General features: G+C 41.0%; 1 protein-coding gene across 9 annotated transcripts in view; it reads right to left on the reverse strand.

Moving 5' to 3' along the window:
- NCOA7 (nuclear receptor coactivator 7) overlaps nucleotides 1-22,581 on the reverse strand; it is an 86,373-nt gene that overhangs the window by 9,366 nt on the left and 54,426 nt on the right. For 7 of the 9 annotated variants that reach the window (XM_040057956.2, XM_040057953.2, XM_040057952.2 and 4 more), the window contains 7 exons: nucleotides 14,479-14,558; nucleotides 13,553-13,660; nucleotides 12,695-12,793; nucleotides 11,529-11,654; nucleotides 9,177-9,361; nucleotides 6,709-7,772; nucleotides 5,149-5,317 (listed from right to left, as the gene is read on the reverse strand). In XM_040057956.2, coding sequence (XP_039913890.1) covers nucleotides 5,149-5,317; nucleotides 6,709-7,772; nucleotides 9,177-9,361; nucleotides 11,529-11,654; nucleotides 12,695-12,793; nucleotides 13,553-13,660; nucleotides 14,479-14,558 — 1,831 coding nt within the window. The remainder of the gene's footprint in view (nucleotides 1-5,148; nucleotides 5,318-6,708; nucleotides 7,773-9,176; nucleotides 9,362-11,528; nucleotides 11,655-12,694; nucleotides 12,794-13,552; nucleotides 13,661-14,478; nucleotides 14,559-22,581) is intronic. The other 2 variants (XM_040057959.2, XM_040057964.2) reach the window with 2 other exon arrangements.

Genomic DNA, 22,581 nt, shown 5'->3' on the forward strand with positions numbered 1-22,581 from the left:
ATTAGCATTGCTTACAGAGGTTTCAGAAAAAGCAGTCTGATTAGCTCTTTGCTAATTAATTTGAGCTTTAACTGAAAGAGACAACTGACTTCAGCACTGTGTATTTTATGCACAGTAGTACCATTCTGGAAAGCTAACTACTTAATTCCTACAAATCCCTAAGAGAGGACAATAAAAGTAGTGGTTTCTGCTGTCTGGCTATGGAAAGCACATTTATGCAGGTGGATGAAGGAGAGCAGCATACTATCTCAGAATCACCAAATGTATTTATGTTTTAAGCCACCTCTGGAAATCATCTATCCAGTTCCGGCTTACAGCAGAGCTAGCTTTAGAGGAGGTTGCACATTCTTGTCCGCTTGAGTTGGAAAATCTCTCAAAGAGATTCTACAAGTTCTCTGTGCCATTCTACAAGGGTCTGCTGCCATCCTACATTTTCTCTTTCTTGTCCCCTCCCCTCAATTTTTAACCAAGTGTCTAAAAGGAAGAGGGGAATAATGACCACCGAAGTTGTTTGGCTGTACTTCCTTACTTGAGTCACCAAGAAGTGAAGCCTTCATTACTGCAAGGACACACCACTGACATGAATTTGCTTTCAACTTCCCCAACTCCTTTTCAGCAGAGCCACTCCCCAGGACGCCTGTCCCCACCTACTGCTGCAAGAACTGCTCCATCCCAGGTGCACAAGTTTTGCATTTGCCTTTTCTGAAATTCCTGATCTGACATTGTGTTGAGGCCCCTCTGAACAGTAGCCCCACCCTCCAATAATGAGCACTCTCCAAATTTGGTGCATTCCCCAAAATGACAAAGCTGTGTTCTGTCTCAGTGTCCATGTCAGCAGTGTCAGTCCCAAGAATACCACTTGTACCTCGCTGCCACTCAGACCAACTACCCAGACCCTTTGAGCCCAATGGTCCAGTCAATTTTACAACCACCTATAGCCTGCCTGTCCAGGTCATATCTTTCCACTTTGGTTACAAGGATACTATGGAAGATTGTGTTGAAAACCTTAGTAATGTCACGGTGAAACAACAATCCCTTCCATTTTCCTTGCTCAAGGAGCTAGCAATCTCAAACAGAAAAGTTATGTGGTCAGTAAAAAAGCAATCTGCCCTTGGTAAATATATGACAGCTGATCCTGATCACTTCTTTCCCCTCTGTGGGCTTGGAAATGGTGTCTATAAGGACTTGCTTCCCAGGGACTAGGTGAAGCTGACTGCCCTGTGCTCCCACAGATACTTCTCGATTTTTCAGACAATGGTTGCAGCATTTTTCTTTGCAGTTATTAAGGAACACTCCCGGTGAACACCACCTTTCAAAACATGACAGAAAGCAGCTTTGTAGTAACATCAACCAACTTCCTCAATATACTCAGAACATTTCCTGTCAGGCCCCATGGACTTGTATATGATCAGTTTATTTAAGTAGTACATAAGTAAGTTTTCCTCTGCAATGGACAGTTAATTAATAAATCTAGACAGTCCAGATTTAAGAAGCAGCAGCATAAAATAGAAATAGGTGATTACAGAGGTGATGTCGTTCTGAAAAGGGAAGTTCTGCTAATAAAATTCTAACATTGTGCTACAGTGGTATTTCCAAGCTACCAAATAGAAAATATTTGAGCAGATTTTTAAATTGAAAAATCTTCTTCCTGAGGAATTTCTTACAGCCAACTTGACAGCTCTGAGAAAATTTATCCTAGAACTCAACAGGTGTTCTGGTGATCACATGCTTATGAGCGTATCACGCACTGAAAAAGAGACATCAATAAAACAATTTGGAAAGAGACAACTATAGAAACCTGAAGTTAATAACTCCAGAAAGAAAATATTCAAAAGGCTCTAAGCCCAACCACTGCTCCTGGCCCAGAGAAAGACATTAATCCAGAAGGATCCTATGATTTTGTTATAAATGTGATTCTAAATGATAATTCTTCACAAATCTTGAGGGCTGAGGTATTGTAAGCCCTCGTATGCTTTTATGAGCTTATGGAGACTACTACGAGCCCACATTATAAGACATTAAGCTATACATAAAAACATGTTTTCATAAATTTCCTCTGTACAGTTTGGTATCTTATTACCAGGAGTCTAGGAGTATAAAAGTCTAATTCAAAAGGATTCTAAATCTTGAAAAGAAGTAGATGGTCTCTCAGCAGTATGATCTCAGTGCAGTGTCTTTTACATCATCTTCAGTGCAAACTGTACATTCATAAACCAAGCCTGTTTGCAAAATTTACACTGTGGAAAATTAAAGAGGTTTACTTCTTGATTGAGAACTAGTCAATTATATTATTTACAAAGAAAGAAATTCTGCATTACTATCTCTGTCTCGGTGCAAGGCATTTTCCTGTAAAAGTTCTTGAGGAAATGTGTGACCTAATTACTGAGCCACTACTACTCAAAATCCACTAGGGTGGGTAACCTACATACCATTTAAACATAAATCCATGTAGTAAGAGTACACACAGACTTACCCTCTAATACTGTAAGCTATACCCATTGCAAAACTTCACAGCAAAATATTCAATCTCTATTTGTGTCCAAAAGCATGGGTGCCTCTCTGCTCAGCTGAACCTGACACGAAGCTGCCCTAGACAGAGCAGTCTGTTTATAAGGCAACCCCAGATGCCCAGCACCCCCTCTGTGTGCTGAGGTGAGCACTGCTGTGACCAAGCAGGCAGCACAAAGCAGTGCTGCAGTCACTGATTAACTCAGCCATGCCGTGCTGGTCACGGAGCGGCGTGTGCCGGGACGCACGCAGCGCCTGGGAAGCCACACATGGAGAGAGAACACCCACAGCAGGCACAAAAGTCAAATGAGACAGATGATTTAGTGCCTTTATAAAGAATATCAGCCTAAAAGTCTTCTTTCTGTACTTACAAAGTTTCCAGAGACTTCCAACAAAAAAATAACTGTAAAAATACTGGGCCCAGAAAGCAGCAGCAGCCTGCACACAGAAGAACAGCTCTGCTGTGGGAGCTGTGGGCTATGGGACCAGGATGAAACTGGAGCTAATTTCACAACTGATGACAGAAGCTGTTTTAACAGCAAACACTATGATCATGAAAAAAATGTAACTAAAAGCTAATCACAGGAAGATTTAACTTACACTGAACACAGACATATAGACCAATTTTTTTTTCACAATCTCACTCCAAATTTGGACAGTGTTGTTGGGTTTTGTTTGTTTGTTTGTTTTAAATTACTGCAAAGCATTAAGACGCTGCACAAGCTACTGCGACTGGACTGGAGCAAGTGTTTTATTTATGCTGCTTTGTGGCCAACAAGATGAGAGTGGTATTTTTGAGATTTTCACACGTGAATATAAATTGCATTTTAAACTTAGTAAATTATCTTCTATTTTGTCTAAAATACATGGCAAAACTATCCCAAACAACCTACTGTTCATGGCACTCTCAAGATGCAACACTTACATGCACAATACTGATGCAAGAATATCCCCAGAAGGTAGGAAGTGTTATGTTTTGCTTTGGCAAAGCATCCAAGAGCTTGGAAAAAACACCGTCTTGTTCAAGAGGCAAAGACACGCCTTGCATTAATACAAAGGAGTGGGTCTCGCTTTTAATTTCTGCTCCAAGTTCTACTTGATCTGTCATGAAATTCTGGGATGTTAAAAGAGGCATGAATAGCACCAAAAAGACCCAAACTTACATTCACCACTACTTTTGATCCAGATCCAAACAGCAGCCCTGACATGAAAGATCTGGTCTGTCAGCCAGCATGGCCAGGTGCTGCTGTAGCAGTGCACGGCGGAAATTACTTTTTTCTCATTATAAAAGCTGAAGTACAAAACAGTTGTCAAAACTTCAGTTTATATATGGATTAGGTCTGCTCACCATTCAGAAAGTTTCTGCTCATAAAAGGACAAGTAGAAAAGCTGTTTTCCAAGTCTGTGGTTAGAAGCTTAATGGATTTACCGGTTGCACAGAGCAGTAATTAGAGACAAGCTCAGTCAGCTCAGCAGCTTTATTCACTGTTAGCCGCACTATCCCCAAAGCACTCAGTGACCTTGTGTGGTATTACAGCATCGCTCTGACTCCTTGAAGTATTTACTCAAACTTCAACCTAGAATTTTCTGAACCTGCCCTTTTGCAATCCCTGAGGAGCCAAGGACTGGGATCCACAGATAGCAAGCAAACCCAAAGCTATCCAGCTACTCTCCCAAGGACCACATTCCAGCTGGATTAAACCTCTCCCTCTCTTTCAGAAAGAGTTCCAGGACAGCAACTTCCACACTACTACAGACAATCAAACACTCTTTTTTAAACCACAAAAAATATGCACAACAAACATGCTACATATTTGAGATTAAAATTATTAAATAAAAATTATTTTTAAAAAGTTGACTACATCTTAAAGAGACACCTATGAGGTGGATCACAAGTTCAGATTCCTCCTTCCTGGCATCTAATTTACTATAATCACTGATTTTGGTTCATCAACAGACCAGAGAAGTGCTCTAGCTGTCCTCTGTCAAAAGAAGAATCACATATTTGATTCTTCACAGACAGTGAAAATTCCTGGGTGATTTATGTGGAAAATCACAGACCTCCACATCTCTAGTTTGTTGGTTTGGTTTTTTCTAGAATACTGTTTATGCATTAATACACACCTACAGGAAAACATTTATGTTCCTCAATTTTACTGCAAAGGGACTATTTTTAATGGGATGAAAGACAGCAATCTTCCCACCTGTTTAGTTAGGAGTGTCTCTCTTTTCCCACATGATGCCCTTTGCTCATGTGAAATACCTACTTTTTTTAGCACTGACACCTTAATGGATTCCATGCCTCTCCAGCCACAGCTCGCATTTCCTCACTTCCTAGATTACAGCTGAAACTCCAATCATCTCCCCGTTCTTTTACCACCTATTAACTGCGCATATATCCCTCTTTCCATCTTCAAGTGGCACCTCAGCCCTTTTTCCTTCCCACTGAGAGCCATATTAGACCAGCAACAAACACTGCTTTATGCCACTGGCATGCAATGAAATGAGGACAACCCTCAGCATCCCTGCTGCACTCCACACCTTGGACCATGTAGGTAATGTAAGATTCAGCTCTAGAAAGCACTACACATTTAAAAGGTAACAGGCAGACATTTTTGTGCTAACAGGAGTGCAGCTTACCTTTCCCGAGGAACAGCAAACCAGTACTCTGGCTGCTTTTTCTTTTTACTGTACTGTTGAGACATGGTCGTGCTCTGAGACACGAAGGACTTTCTCATGGGCTTGCCTACTTTAATGCACAGAAACATTGGAGGAGTCTTGCTCTTCTCCTCTTTTGAAGGAAGCATATCTGAACAAGACAAGAGAAACGGTCTGCTTACAGGAAAGTACAAATACTGCAGCTGATAAAACACTGACAAAGATCAATAATCTTGTGCAAAGGAATACTCAGAGGCACCATACACAGAATTACACCTGACTCCAACAGCACAACCGGTTTAGTAAAACCACATTCATCCTAAACTGAGGCCATGTATTTCCATTTTGTCACAGCCTGTATCCCCCTCAGCTGTACAGCTATGTACAGAACAGCCCAGTAAAGAAATAGGTAAGATGACCAGGCTTGGTGCTGCCTGCAGCACAAAGCACACAAATAAAGGGGACATGTTAGGCTCCAGAAAACCCATCCAGGCTGAAGGATAATCCTGCATGCACACACACAAGAAGCCCAATCAGTTTCCCAACTCTGTCGGTCACACAGCCATACAAGAACCTTTTATCTGCACAAGACAGGGCCAAGCCTAAAAGCAGTTTAAGCTCTTTAAATTGCTAGCATGACAAAAAAACCTGCTTATTAAACTATAGCCTCAATCACACTGAAGTTGTCTTCTTTGTTTTAGGTGTACACATACAGCCAAATACCACGAGCAAGATATAAACCCTTACAATGAAAAGGAAAAAATAATTTTAAGAACAACTGTTCATAAAATAAAGACTTCCATTTTAATCATCCCCCACCACCTGATGTGAATTAAGGCTATGTCCACTGGTTCATTAAATTACCCAGAGAGGAGCATCAATGCCCCAGGACAAGCTAGTGCTTAGAGGCACTGGGCTGCCATAGAAATGGTAGTATGTGTGCACATGCTCTGAACAGAGATTTCATTCCGCTATGTGCTGTCCTGGAACAGCCTGAATTATTTCTGATCACGCAATGACTAATCAGGAGAAAAGTGATCAGTAGGTATTCCTATTTATCACTTCTTTAAGGGTTTCCATAACATGAGACACACCAGACACATGCAATTACTGCCAAGAATACTTCAGTGCCCCACTCCACAGCACTGCTCTACTACCTTGGATACTATCAGAAACAAAACTGACAGACTTCAGTGAGGCAGCAGCCGTCACCAATACGGAGTGACAATTCCCAGGCCACAAAGTGTCCCTGCCAGTACTGAAACTGGATGATGTTTCACTATCCTTCTTAAAGCCAGCAAACAGAAGTAAAGATTACATAAGGAGTGATCACTGAATGTGGAAAGAGCACACAAGCTACTTATCAAACTACAAGCTCAGAGAATTTGAAGATAGCAGGTAATATAAAATTGAAATACACAAAGAGTAAAAAAGAGACCAGGTATTACAGAAAGAAGAAATTTAGAGAAGGCTGTCAATTCAAAGGTTACCGTCATCACGCTGTCCAAGTCTCAGAGGAAACAAGGATAACCAGAGACCTACCTTCAATTGGCACTTGAATTTTCTGCAGCAGCCACAGTCTGATTTCTGATTGATTGTCTAACTGTGTTTCTTGACAGGTCTTGTCTAGAGCTGGTACTAATGAAGAGTCCACAGACTCTTTCAGATCCTTTTCCTCTGCTGCTGAGTTGATTTCTAATGAAGGTGCTTTCCTTTCAACACAGCAGGAATCAATCTCCATACTTTTAACTGTATGGACTTCATTAGCTTGGGACTTTGAACAGCTAAGTGTAAGGTCTATGCCAATTGCTTTATTGTTTCCACCTTTCTGGATTTCAACTTTGTGTAAGTCTTCAGATGACTGAGACCCATTTCCATCCTTATTGAGGTAAAATTCAATAAGTTTATCTTTCTCTAGCTCTTTCTTAGTGTCCAACTCAGTCTCCACCTTACCTGTCGGGGTACTGACACATTTGTTTACTTCTGGAATAACATCTTGCTTTTCACACAGCTCTAAGTCTAAGTCAGCTTTAGGTTCAACACTGTCCTTTTTTTCCAAGGAATCAACTGTCAAGTGCTCCTGGACTTCTGTAGTAGGTTTGGTTACCTGCTGCTTAGTTCTCCCCAAGTCCCTGGGGTCAGCCAGCAAGCCTTCCATTACTGAGATTTTCCTGTCCAACCCTCTATCCATACGAGATGATGTCTTTTCCAGCTCAGTGAAGTCATCCTCTCCTTCTCCTAGAACGGATTTTTCTTTGGTTTTGGTATCTGAAGCACTTTTTTCCCTGGAAGGGTCCTTGCTACACAAATCTACATCAAACTTTTCCAAATGTTCAGTGGCAGTGATGTTGTTGGGAAACTCCAGAGACTTTGATTTGATTGAGCCCATACTCTCCGATGACTGAAGAACTTCAAACTCAGCAGACTTTTCCTTATCTGAAGGCTTTATCTGTTTGGCACCCAGAGCAACAGATGCATCCCCATTCTGCTGCCTCTTTTCCTTGCTAAGGGATTTGAATTTGCTGAAAGGATTGATATCTTTCTCAGAGGACAGGTCTTCCCATTCTCCCGGCCTGTACAGAGGACAAAGATCCTTTGGTATGTCACTGTCAGGGGAAATGATGGATGTACATATGATGTTAAAAGCAAAATGGAAACAGAAAGAAATGAAAAGAAAAACTAAGCATCAACTTAACTTAAACCATGAAACTCAACGAAAAATAACTTTCTCCAAAATAAACATACAATACTGGAAATAAGTGACTTTAAAGACAATGGAGAATAGTGCTGAAAGTATAATACCAAAATAAAATGAGTAAACCACTTGGCAGAATATGTCATGTGGGTGAAGAAATGTAACACATGTAATAAGAATGTGCAAGTCACCAGAAGTTCCGTAACAAAAAAACAGAGGACATGTATTTAGCTGCTGGAATTTAATTCAAATCATAGTAATGTTGTAATTTCCCACACCTGACAATGAGTCAACATCTACAAACATCCATGCTTCCCTAGTCAGTACAAATGTATTTTTGAGAAAAACAAATCGGAGATGTCCTGTTTGAACATGTTTACTTGCAGAATAGTAACAGGCAACAGTTAGTAGCTTTCTTCTTTTATTTGTCTCTGTTATTCAAACATACTGTTTGCAGGCTTCCCCAAATACTTCTTTTTAAAGCAGGACAATCATAAAACATTTCAAAATGAAAAATTCGGAATAAATGTATCAGCATAAAACTTGAGCTCTTCGTTACTGTTAAAACTCTGAGGGGAATGAGAATACAAGATCCTCATCACTTAAAATTACTAACAAGTTATTAAACATTCCACAAATGAATGTAGCAAGTATCTGGAAAGTTTTTTTTGAAATGGGAAAAGGGAGGAAATTCAATGAATTTCACTATTCAAACAGGTATTGCCTATAAGAACAAAACCCTGCTTAGAACAAATAGATAAGCAGTGCCTGGTCTGTGCATAAAAGAAAGCAGCCCACCCCAGAAAGTCTATAATGTATTACAGATTATAATTATCAATGCATTTCGGGTTCTGAGATAGAAGTATTCCAGAGTCTGGAGTTTCTGTAACTCCTGAAGTTGGCAGCTAAGGTGCTGCTATCTTCAAAAGTTTCAAATACTCCTCTGAAAACAGTCCTGGTTACACAATAATGGTCAAAATCTAAACCTCTTCACATCCACTGAAAGAGCCCTAGAGAGAGGATAGTGCAGGAGCCTAACCATGGCACATTACAAACACTTTTATTAATTACTGGTTTGTACTGGTCTCCTTTGCACTTTGGTTCTCACATTCGTGACCCACTTGTGCTTAACGTCACTTCAGTTGTTCTAAAGAGAAAGCTGTTGTTCTAAAGAACAAGACAAGTGAATCATTCCTTTGCTGGCACTTAACTGCTGCATTAAAACTCTTCCCCTCCATTCCCCCTTGCCCCACCCCTTTTCCATGACCCTTACTGAAAATCTGCAAATATAAGTTCAGGGAAGAACACTCCTTACGATGGCAATGCATCTTTAATCTTCATGTGAGAGATGTCATTGTAGAGAGCTATTGAGACAACCTCCTCCATGGGGCAGATGAGCCCATATTCTTCACAGCCATTCTCAATTACCAGAGGATCAGACTTATGCGGGTCAAACATGATATTGTTTGGAGTTACTATCATGACTCCTCCAACAACACCCTAAAACAGGGGAAGAAAGAGTCAGCACATCACATGCAATGCACTTATCACTGAGTATTGGATTTTAGGCTAAAGAGCAAAACCACTTTTCTGCCTCTTTATACTGTGTCATGAAGTGTTTGCTAGCAAAATACTTTGCTTTCCAATTGCATCAAGCCAGACATTGTAAGGAGAGAAAAAAATCTTAGTAACATCCAAGTTCCTGGCTGAGGAGAACATCTGAACTATTCAACTTACAGTGCTGACAGCTACAAGCTAAAAATGTGATTGCTAATCAATCTCAGACAAAACAAATTAGTGGATTTATTTTTTAAAAAAAACTACATAGCGTTTTATTCTGTATGCAGCTACTTTCATTTGATCCATGAATTTACATGCAACCAACACACCTGCATGCATTTTTACTCGTGGAAACAACCAGGTTACTATGCCAAGCTAAGATCAGAGGTTCCTTTGATCTACTTTCCCAGAGGTACATGCAAAAAAGCTTCTCCATACAGGGATCTGATATGAGATGGCTTCCTCCCAACCTAGAAACAGCTCCTATGATTGGTCCAAGCATATCCTGCACAGCTGCAGAGGGCTCATTTAATTCTTCAAAATGTGCTTCAGCAATGAATTTGATAAAAGGCTGCTGCATCAGCCATTATTCAGCATCAATCCATGGCAACTGACCATTTTTCAAGGTTTAAAAAGGAGATTTCCACTGTCTTGCTTCTGCACCCTCTCTTCCAGATGAACTACAGAGTTCACCAGACCAACTCAAAAGATGTGTGTAAATCATGACATCTGATAAATGGGTGACACAGATCAACTGGAATAACCCACACTGCAGATACTACTAATTATCCAAGGTCATCTGCAAGGCAAGGCAAGGCAGGCTCATAAATAGGCAGGTAAAAGACCACAAGCTTGGCTTGTGGGGCTTTTTTTTAAAGCAGTAAGATATCAAGCTGATGGCTCGGCGCTGGCAAATGAATGCCTGCCCCTTTATAAAGCAAAATCTGTTCATATTTCCCATTTGCTTCTCCTGTATGACTCAGTTGACAAGCTTGGTTTGTGCTTGGATGACAGAATCAAAACAAAGTGCAGAGGCTTCTCCCAGAAGCCAGAAGATAACACATTAGAAAGCCATACTTCCCACCTAGCCACTGCAGGAGGCCAGGCAACAAAGGATTTCAGCTACACTGGCAAAGAAGCTGTCTCATTTCTGATTGCTCTGACTGAAAATTACTTTTCCCGTCCTGCAGCCATAAAATTGGCAATCTGTATCCTCTGCACCTAACATGCATCACATAGCAAGTGACAGTAGTACCCTAATTTATATGCGAGACATCAAGTAGTTCTCTATTACGTTCTACAAAATAGCAGACTGTAAAACTGCCGAGTGGTTAAACAGAGTCTACATCCACTCAATGTAAAAAGAAGCTAGAAACTGTAGGTGTAAACACATCCATCTTAAAGAAGTCAGGACTAAGGGGGGAAAAAAAATGTTGCAACTACAATGATTAGCATCTCCAGTGTTATAAATTCCAGAGAACTTGAAAACCCAAACAACGCAGACAGCTAACTGAAACCAGAGTCAACAAGGACAGATATACCAAAGCAGGCAGTTTAGTAAGAGTGTCTTTGAGAAAAGACTAAAATACTACCCAAGCTTTGTGCCTCTGCTTCTAAAACACTTGCTGTAATTTAGGATTGTAGTCCTGGCGTATCTTACAAGAAACAAAAAGAAAAGATTGTATAATGCAATATTTATCCTTTTATCTGGCTTGCACAGCATTCATTAGCAAGTGCAGAAGTAACATAAGCATATTTGGAAACACTGCTCTGGAAACAGTTAAAATTTATCTTCAAGTCATAAATGAAATAGATTGGCATGTACTCATTTTATAAAGCTGTTGCTCAATTTGATGGAACTGGACAACTAATCCCGACATGTCATAACTCTGAAGTGAAGTTCTCTCTGTCTATCTAGCAGCACACAAGCAAAAGAACACAATTATATAGCATATTATCACAGTACCAACAAACACAGGAGTTACAGATGAAGTCAACATAACTAACATTCTTTAAAAATATGATGCACATTTGACTCCCCCAGTTTTCATCTCTCACTTATCCAAAGAGAATCACAAACAATGCCCAAAAATCAGGTTCCACCTACCTTACCATCTGTGAAGTAACGACAATTCATTTTTAAAAATTTGACCACCACAGGCTCATCCTCTTCTGAAGTAGAGGACAGGACCCTCTCCACTGGTTTGAAAGCCTTTCTTGCCAGATCAGCATCCTTAGAAAGGAAAAAGTTCAGTGCAGAGCAACAGGACCAGAATCATACACTTCTATATTTTTGAAAACTAAAATGCCAGGTTTGAACAATTATTTTCCATTTGCATAAGGGAGAAAAGCAACGGTCATGTATGTAGGTATATATGTACACCTCCCACAGTATCATGTATTTAAAAAAACCCAAAACCTTGTAACCTTACAAGAAACTGCATACAAATAACAGGCAAGAAATTAAAAACCACCAAGGTAGGTCAGTTCACCAAAATTCAATTATACACTCTCATTAGGGAGAGGGCCTGGCTTGACACATCCTCTACACTAAAGACCTTTGCTCACAGAGCACTAGCGCAATTCTCCATGCAGATGGCATAGGGGTAAGGTTAAACACAACTATTCACTCCATGCTACTCTCCACTTTTGATTAATGATGTATTTGAAATTACTTACTACTTTTAACCTCAGCAGATGTTAAAGAAGTTAAAGGCAGCCTGGACTGCCTAAAGGTATTATCTAAAAATCATCATGGCCAATCACCCTTGAAAGATAAACTATGGCGAGGCCTTTCACAAAGACTAAACAGGTCTTGTCTAAAGATAAGTCTGTATATGAGTACTACCACGATTTGTTTAACCATAAAGAAACTGACTGCTCAGACTAAACAGCCTCCCCGTTCAAGGATGCCAGTGCAGGATCAAGGCTGTGGACGGCAGAGAAGCATAAAAATCTCCAGTAGGAAACACTAAATAATTTTTCATATTTAGCTTTCTAGTCTTTAAAGATTATGTACTTCACCTTTTTTAGTAGTTTTGATACACTTAGGGCCCAACTGAACATGTAATGGTTTTCCACACTCAGAATTCCCTTAATTTGGAGTATTTTTAAGACAGTGGTAAATTTTGTAGTATAGCAAACTAATTTAATGCAAGACACTACACAAGGCCTGCAAACACAAAGAAATGCTATTTACACAGCCTTGATTCTAATCTTTAGACTCAGAAAATATTTTGAGAGTTTAAGACCAGGGAACCATGTTTGACTTACAGGAAGTTTATCATATTCAGCATCTGATGATGAAGGAGAAACAGGAGCACCAGGACTAGAAGACAGCCTCCCAGCACTTGTATCTGGCACAAAGAGAATCTAAATACAAACAGGTGTTTCAAAACAGTGACGCAAAAGCTTTAAAAGGTTATTAACTGTGTTCTGCTAGAAAGACAACACAATACTGATCGCTCATATCTGCAATGTACACCTTAAAAATATTCAGAAAAATGAAACTCATTTCCTTATTCCAGCTTTTGTCTGCTGGGTATTCTCAGGCAAGTCACACCATCTCTGTGCACTTCAGTTTCCCTATCTGCAAATCAAGACACTTCATGGTTGCGAAGCAAAAGTAGAGATCTGCTCTTTATGAACCAGGTGTTAACCTCTACACATGCATTTTCCAGTCCTGGACTCTCCTAAAAAGTCCTTCCATTTATTTCTCATCTTACAGGAGACTGACTCATACCCAACATAATGGCACAAAGCCATTTCAATTTCTGTCTCTAACTCTCTAATTCTTTAATGCATTACAGATTGCATTTATCCAGACGTCCCAATAATCCAACTCCCCTGCAACAGCTGTATTATCTTCTTGAGCTTCAGAGTCATCTTTAAGCTTTAGTGACAGTACATAAATCACAAGTCAGATATGGTAATTACAAAGCTTCCCCCTCACACCAATTCCAAATAATAATCTACTGAGTTTCACTTTGAGGGAGGGCTTTAAATTACTGTCCATTATCCTTGTATCCAAGTACCTAAAAGATACACATTAAGTAGTAAAAAACTTGTAAATACATAGCAAGTAATTATGTTTCAGGTATTAAAAAAACCACAAATAAATAAAAGATTTACCTGGCCTGGCACAATCGTCTGTGTGAAAAGCTTATTGAGCTCCACAAGCTTGTTTGGGGTGACGTTGAACTTTAATGCTATGCTGTTTATGGTGTCCTGATTTCCAGCCTGAAGAAAGAGTTGATGACTAAAATACCATACTGAACACAGCACCACACATGAACTAAACCCATTTCACAGACTGTCTGCAAGGGTAGACTTGATGACCTCAACACACCATCTATTTAATAGCTTGGGTGATAAACCAGTATCAAAAAAAAGGACAAAAATATTCTTTCACACTCTACAGTAGATAAAACGTAGAGGTGTTACCGATGTCCCTCTCCTTTTCTATTAAAACTTTAAAGCAGTACAACTGTATTTAGAACTGGTCTGGCCAGGGGAGTGAAGGTCATACACTGCAAAGTTCACTATGCCTCCAGCAGCCACAGCATGTCAGGCATTTGTGCAGTTCCCACCTTGCACAGAGGCTCTGTACTGTAGAGAGTGGAATACACTTAGGGATCTGAGGGCTCACACAGATGTTTTGGGCAGAGCTAGCACACTGCTACCTTGCTCCAGAAAACAGAAACAGATCTCATCAAGCACAGGTCAACCGCTTGATGACTTAAGCAATGTGGCAGAATGGGAGTACTTTTCAGAATAACAAAACCACTGCTCTACTGGAGAGCCATAATGCAGAAGTAAATATGGAACTGGCAGCTGCAAGAGGCAGAGATCCTGGGCTGAACAGAGATTCAGGATGTGACCCTAGCTCTCCCCTGTCTCTCAAATGGTGGTATTTGAATGGTATCAATAGGGGCAAACCCTATTGAGATAGGTGCAAACTGAGAAAGAATTAGTGCTTACAGTTTTGTGTCACTGCCTCCCTCTCAACCTCAACAACTCCACTTTCAAAAAGCAGGCATGAACACACCACTACTTACTGTATATTCTATGGTACCATGGGGCTTCTGAGAAACCATTTTCTTCTCTTTCTTTTCATTGGTTTTGTTCTGATTGTCATCTAAAGAGAAAAAAAATCCAAGTAATTGACTGTCAAGATGTTTACCTTTCAGCATGTTTTGAAAGAGACCCACAGTATGTACAAATTTCAGCTGTTAAGAAGAACAAGAGGACATATTAAAATGCTTATTAGGCCTTAAGATGGAATTGTAAGGCAAGAAAACTTCATCAAGTACAGCAGGTTTAGTAATTGTCCAGGAACCCTGCAAGAATAACATCTATATGATACCATAGCAATACACAACTGCTGCCATGATTTCTTCTGTGATTCCTACACAATTCAGCTGCTGGATACAAGTACTTTGTACTGTCACGTGAATATACACACATCTACTGTGCTGGTACAACCGCAACAAATATTGGTTGATCGCCACTTCATTACAGGTATATTCCATTTAAACACTACTTTAACCTCTGAAGGTAGAAGTGTGCCAAGAGTCCTGCAAAGCATACACATATACAGTCAAGCAACTTTCTGAGAAAGCAGAAACTTTGTGCAGAAGACTTTTTCTATCAGCTGCAATACACAGAACTCTTCTGCAGCTGCAGAAACCCTTGCAGGACCCAAAGGTCGCTTGCGAGCTGTCAGCACTAGAGCTCTCTACCAGAGCAGGGTAGAGATTTCCAATTCTTTCAACAGCAGTAGGTGAGCAAAGCCAAGGTTCATGAAGGATGGTGCTGCCCAGCCAGCCCCACAGGGCTCCCGTCCAAACCCAGAGCCCAGACCCACATACCTGGGGGGGGCGAGGGCAGCATGCAGCCCCAGCTCCAGGAGTGGGGATGGGGTGCCAGGAGGCAATTCATGGCTCTCCCTGCCTCTCTGCCCTCAAGCTCTTAGAAAGGTCCCACTGCCTCTGGCAGGATGCTGCAGTCCAGATGAAGTGGGGAAAAGCAAGAAGACAAGGCAAGGCTGGGCCCAGCAACACCAGCAGCCAGGAGCAGGTACACGCTGTCCTCCTGGGAGGACTCTTCTTGTGGTCCAAGCCAGCTGTCAGCTGCAACACCAGCAGCCAGGAGCAGGTACACGCTGTCCTCCTGGGAGGACTCTTCTTGTGGTCCAAGCCAGCAGCTCTGGAAGATCAGGCAGGAAAGGACCCGGAATGGCAGCACAGGGCTTCTGACTTGCATTCAGGCTTTGCTGCAACCTTTGCTATTTCCAGAGAGCAAGAGGCAGATAGTAAAAGGGAGGGTGAGGACTCGCCTCCACACTGTAATGTACACAAGAAACAAGGAGGAGTCCAGGGTGCTGCATCTGACCCTTCTACTGGCCCACGTCCACAGCAAGATGAATGCCCTGGGGCTGCCTCAGTGTGCTGCTCCCTCAGTGAGAAGAGACTCACAAGAGCCCTGGACATGCATCCAGGTGTTACTGCTGGCATATCCCACCCACCACCTGCCAGGGATGCAGTCATGAGAAGCGCGTTGGTTGGAGACACTACAGGTAAGGTAAGGTAACAGAAAGGCAGAAAGCGTGTAGAAACCAAACACAGACACTTTAAGTACATGCACATAGTGTACATGGCATGAAGGACAGCAGGAGGAAGGGGAAGATCAGGATGATGCTGGCTTTTCCCTGATAACATTTTGAAACAGAGCATCATTCGGTGTTAGACACTTTATCTCTGAGACTGGACACCCACATTAAAACTTTTAAAATTAGCTTACTGTGTTTTTCTGACCATTTATATTTTCACCACTGTCACACCACCTTCTGCTGATCAAAGTGAAAGCAATGTGGAAAAATAGGTAAAGGCAGCACTAGCAGGGCACTTTATTAAAACATCAGAAATACAATGACAAGATGACAGACAAAAAACCTGACAAATACTGGATGTTTTCTTTAACCATTACCTACATACAACTGACAATATAGCACAATCCTGCTTGAAGAAACCTTGCCAGCTACTGAGTTCACAGTGTTTTGTGCTACCAGGAGATACCACTTCAATTACTCCAGGATAATTATAATTACAACTACATATCACACCCATGTAGGCAAACTACCTGAACTTGTTGTGACCTTTCCCTAGAGAAAGACAAGAAAGGTAGACTTCACCTTCTAGTAAATTATTTGGTCTCGCTGGAAAAAGTAGGTAAGTTTTCAGTTATTTTACCCTTCGTTATCTCTGGAACAGTACACATGGTAGGAAACAGTTAAGAGCAATAATCTCACACTAAGATGACCTTGGAGGGGTGGGAATAAAAATAAAGTAGGCCAGAGAGATGGAGAGAGAGAGAAAGAGATTTTGCACCTGCTGAATGGAAAAAATTTAGAGTCTGGGCATAGATGGGAGAAATAACGATATGCAATAAAAGCAGTTTGTCTGAAGGGCTTTTAATATTTGCTATTAGCTAAACATTTTTTGTTCCAAAGCTTTGTGTTTGAAAATGGACAGCTGATCAGAACAGCAACCACCAAGCCACTGTGGCACAAAAAGACCGCAAAATAACAATACAACTTTCTCCCCCGCAGCGTCCTATCCGGGCAGCAGGACACCTCCCTTTTCCCCTGTGAAGTATCAGTATTTTCCAGGTCCTCCTCACTGCATCATCTGCTAAGTTTGGAGATTAAAAAATACTATCCAGAAAAATGTTATAACCTGTATTCACAGAAGACATAGAATATGCTCCAGTTCTTGCTTGACAGGATTGTGAACCTGTTTGTTTAGCAGGGTCCTGAACACAAGTGTGGTACAATAGAGAAGAGTGAACTACACATGCACACATAGTTGAAAACCTCTAACCGCAAGACAGGAAAAGAGAAGTTTGAAAGACAAGCTGAGTTTAGATTAAACAAAATACCACGGGTTTTTTTGTTAAGAAATGTTAATAAATCCTAAACACATTGAACAATTAGACACTTTTTTCTTCACACCTATGTGCAAGAATACGTTTTGTACAGTCTGTTTAGCTACAGGCTAAAAGAAGCAGTCACAGTGTGTGAATTTGTCTCTTGAAACCAAAATCTGACATTTTGCGTTTTGACACTTTTTTTTTTTCTATCCCAGCAATAAAGGATTGAGAACACTGTCCATACACGATGCCTAGACAGGTTTGGGCAGTTCAAAACCACATCCTAATTATCTGAATAGTGTGAATTCTTAACTAGTCTATGTTTATGTTTTTAATTGTGCATATATAGATTGAAATTCACAAATTAAAAATTTCAGACCTTTAGGAGAAGAAATGCAATGAACCCATTAAACCTGACAAGTAATGGTAAGCCCACATACTGCATGTGTGGTGAGGCTGAGGTCACAAATCATGCTCTACATGAGCGGTTTACAGCAGAGCGACAGGAAAAGCCTGGCAAAGCAACACACCACAACATACTGTCTCTCCAGTTCCCTTTATCTTCTATCCTTTCTCCTGCAGGAGGCCAAATGTTTTCTGACCTGATCTGAAGGCAGGTAGCTCTAGTATAGCCACAAAGGCACCCAGAGCACACGCAGGCATGATGGAAGCCTCAGGAACTAGATGAACAGCTCCACAGGCTTTAAACAACTGCCTTTGGCTACTTTTTGAACATGAACATTTGCTTAGTGGTGAAATGATTCATGGTTCTGCCTCCCAAATATTCCTGCACTGCATGTACACTGGAGACAGGATTGCACAGCCATGAGAAGTGACTAGATGTTAATGCAAATTTGATCACACTGCATTTTTAGGCAAAGAACAGAGGAGGTGGATTGAACCTCTCTGTGGTTTTGGGAAACTTGTAAATTAAGAATCATGTAAAAATAGTAAAATAATAAGCAGTAAGAAGAAGAATGCCAAGTGAGAACAGGAAAGAAAATACAGGCTTACTGAAAACAGACAGGTCTAGAATGGGAATTTTTCTGCCCTTAATCATATATTTGTATCTCAGTTTCCTAGCACTCTTGACATTTCCTTTAGCAGTGCTACAGGAAACCTTACAAAAAAGAGTTACCTAAGAGTAATTTGGAAAGCAACTATTGAATGAGTATGACGTCAACCAGTTTATCAGCCAAAAGATCTTGACACATGATAGCAGAATTACACCTCTGCAACTGTGTAAATAGCTCTGTAAGCAGATAGAATAGGTCAAGGAGCATCGGGAGTCTCCTGGGCTGCCCACATGGAGCACAGGCCATCACCACTGCAGGATGATACCATCCCCCCCGATGCTACAGACCAACCTGCCCAGCCCAAATCAGTGCCAGGTGTGGCAGTGCTGGCAGTGACAGCTGAGCTCACCGCACAGCTCCTGAGCCACCAGTCAGCCTCGTGTCTGGTAGTGCTGGCAGGAACGCTGAAGCAAATGAGACAAAGGAATGACCACTTTCCACACCTGGCAAACAAACCCAGTAGACTGAGAGGATAGAGGCAATGGCATACTTGGTGCAAAAGTCCATTTTACTCAATTATTTCTGTCTTACCAAAGATTACCCATGTTAAGTAGGGAAATCCTTCCCCTGATTAGCTACTTGGCTTCTAGAAATCACAGATTTTCCAGATAACAGCATTCACTAAACTGCTTTGTTCCTTCAAGAGCTCCACACCAGTTCTATGCCAATGAACCCCAGACTAACATGATGTGCTCATAAAAGTACTTCCCTTCTTGTACTTTGTAATTAATTTCACTGAACGTCCTAATTAATGCTATTTTAAGAGTGAACAAATAAACAGTCATTATTCACCTTCTGCATACCGTTCATGATATCACAGATTTCCAGCATCTTTTCTTAGTTACTTCACTTTTTCCAGCTGACTAATACTGTGATACTTTGTGGTACTTTCTCCTCTTTCTCTGATCACACAGGCTGGCCGCCTTGTTAGCTTTTCTTCTCCTACTACATCCTTTTTGAGGTGGAGGAAGTTAAACCAAACACAGATTTTAAGATATGAAAAAAACAACAACCGCTGCTGGTGACAGAAAAGAGGGTTTCCTTAAACCTATATGATACTAGTCATTTTTCCACATCACACACGAATCATTTTTCCATGCTGCTCAGTATATCACTGCTGTTTCAGGACATTCCAAGCCCACATCCCTATTAGAGATTGTTAGAAGCAATAAAGTTATATTACTATAGTCTATCCAAGCACCAGGACAAAGCAGTGAAAATCTACAGGTAGCTTAAAAGAATCTGAAACACAATAAATTCAGGGGAGAACAGTTATCCCTCAGAGTACCCTAATCAGGGTATGGATAAGAAATTCAGCAAACAATGCTTCCTGGGGTAGTTTCCTTATTAGTGAATGAGGCCTGATACCAATTATGGTGACAGAGATGATGACTGTAAGTTTCACTTAAGTGATTCTAAACACAGATATCTCAAGAATATGAAAGACCTACTTGGGACAATAGAGGGGGAAGATCAGTTTATCTGAACAATTTTTTTCCATTCCTACTTTCTCCCCTGACATTTTAATAACTTTCAGCAATTCTGCTACGTGCAAAGTTGTGCATAGGATGATGTAACTGTGATTTAAAGCATCTTTGCGATGCTTTAAAAAAAGCTTTTCTCAAGACTCTCAAAGTGATGAATAGCATTCACATTAAAATTACTAGTTTTAAATAAAATGTCTTTTTTTCAGCTCCTGTTAAGTGTGGGTGCACCCCACCACCACAGGGGACAGATTCCTGGTTTGAGACACCTTCCACCCACTCCGACATTTCAGCTGCAGCAGCCTCTTAGAAAGACACCCCAGCCCCATTCCCTCCATTAGCCAGCCACTGCAGTTAGGGGGCATATGAAAAGGTTTTTTGCCAATCTGATCAGGCCAATCTCCCTGAAGAAAACCAGCAAGTTAAACAGAAACATTCCCTACTCAGATGTAGATAGTGTACTGCTACCAGGTTAAAAGAGAAATAAAAAAATCCCTTCACTTTCTCACTAACTCAGGTATCTGTTTTTCTTTTCTGCTTTCCACTTTCCCCAGAGTCTCCTGACAAGCCCTCACCTTTACTTCTGCATATTTTTACTCCACTCAATCACACTAGTTGGTTCCTCCTTCACTACTGCCGAAGTCACTTGAAACAAAAGGGCTGCTGTCATCCATCACGACCACACCTGTGCTCCTTCATTAGTGAGACTTCTCCTGACACAGGAAAATAGCAATTCCCTGATCAGTACAAATCCAGACACATAATTCTGAAATATCTATGCCTTGAACAACTTTTCTCCACTCTCAATAAAAACTGATTGTCCACTAATTATTTTCCAAGCAATTCTTTCAAGGGAATAAAGAGATCACCAGAAAATACAGAGCCTCAATGAAAAATGACAATCAGTTCAAAGAACTCAAAAAAACTGACTTCTGCTATTAGGTATTTTTAGGCACAGTTCAATAAAAAATTGACTACTGATATTCACACAATATTCACATAGTGCAGATTCTACATGAAAATCTGCAAACTTTTAAAGAAACTTAAATTTCCTCTTTATTTACTTCATCCTCAAGAAGTGGCATTAGATCCTCTGTGGTCTGACAGCATTACTTGTTCAGGAACATGTCAGCGTCTAAACACATCTTTCCATAAAGTACCAGAAAATTTCTGACTATCCACTACATCAGGTACTCAAGGACAATACAGAGTGAGAAAAATCAGCCTGTCAAAAGCAGGGCTGAGGGAAGAAATACTTAGGTATCACAAGAGAAAATAAGGACATTTTAGAACACTGTTAACACTGCGCATGCTGGTTTTCTTCATTTATTTTGCTGCTTGAACACACCACAGGCTGACTGGGAAGGCTATGCCATGTAAGTCAACCAGGACAACGCCTCCACCAATCAAGCAGTGCACTGTCCTGTCTACTGACTGGTGTTTATAAGGTCAGAGGTAGAAAATAGAGATGAAATTCACAACGATTCTGAAGATACAGGACACGTGGCCTGTTTTTGTGTCTGGAGACGATGTCAGCATCTGATGTGCTGCTGACTGTCATCACTTCATCACACAGATCCTCAGAAGCCATAGAAAAGAGTAACTCAGTTTATACATGCTACTGATCCCAAGCGTGACCCAACAAGTTGCAAGAGAAATGTCACAACAGACTGAGAAGATATAGGAAGTGCCAGCAGAGAAGGGTTGGGAGCAAGCGCATTACACAACCAAAAAGATCAGGCTTAGCTTTGTATTATTATTTAAAGGCACGTGAAGAGAGTGCTGCTTTTCAGAGCATTTATATTAACTTTCAACAGTGTTCTTCAAGCACAATATGGGAACTTGGTGAAGAAGAGAAAAGCCTGCCTTGAGGATACCAGCCAAGAGTTACATAGACACCCTAAAAATGACTACCTCACGCCTCTGCCTGGAGCCCAAAAGATCTGCAACATGATTTCAAATGCACTATATTGTGCTCCTTACATACTTGGCTTATGAATATTCCTGTCTTAGAGAAGAATGTCTAAAATTAAAATGAGACTATCCTGCCTGTTTCCCGAGGGCAGAAATCCCAAGAGAGCAACAGTGAGTCACTGTGGAGAGAGCTCATACACGTGGGTGCTGCAGAGGACTGCTCCACAGGCACTCAGGGTACAGGTTCTGGAAGCCTGGGTAGGAGAAGAGGCAAAGGATCCAATCTGCCTAGCTGATAGCCCTCCCAGGAAACATGGAAGAGAAAGACCTGACAAGAGTCCAACTCTTTATCCCAGCATAGGATACCCCACCAAGACTGCCTCTGAAGAGCTGCACATGCCCTGCAGGTACTCAAGACTAACTTCACAGTGCACCCGTGCTCAGCAAGCACAAGACTCAGCAGGCAGCTGGCACAACCTAGGAAAGCCAGACTACCCCAGGCACGATGAGCCAGTGGTTCCTGCAAGTGACGGACTTGCTAACCACAAAGACATATTTCCCTTCATTATCCCTGGCAGAAATATGACAACTCTTTTTATTAATTCTCGTGACACGCCTCCTTTTCCCCTCCTGCACACATGCACGCTTGTCACAGTCTCACCATAGACTGTGAGACCAATCACTCCACAGCCTTCCTCTCTTCCTCTAGGAAGGAACATCTTTTCAGAGATGTTAAGTGCATCTGAGTTTAAACATA

This window comes from Hirundo rustica, chromosome 3, assembly GCF_015227805.2.
Source record: "Hirundo rustica isolate bHirRus1 chromosome 3, bHirRus1.pri.v3, whole genome shotgun sequence".
NCBI classification, from domain to species: Eukaryota; Metazoa; Chordata; class Aves; order Passeriformes; family Hirundinidae; genus Hirundo; species Hirundo rustica.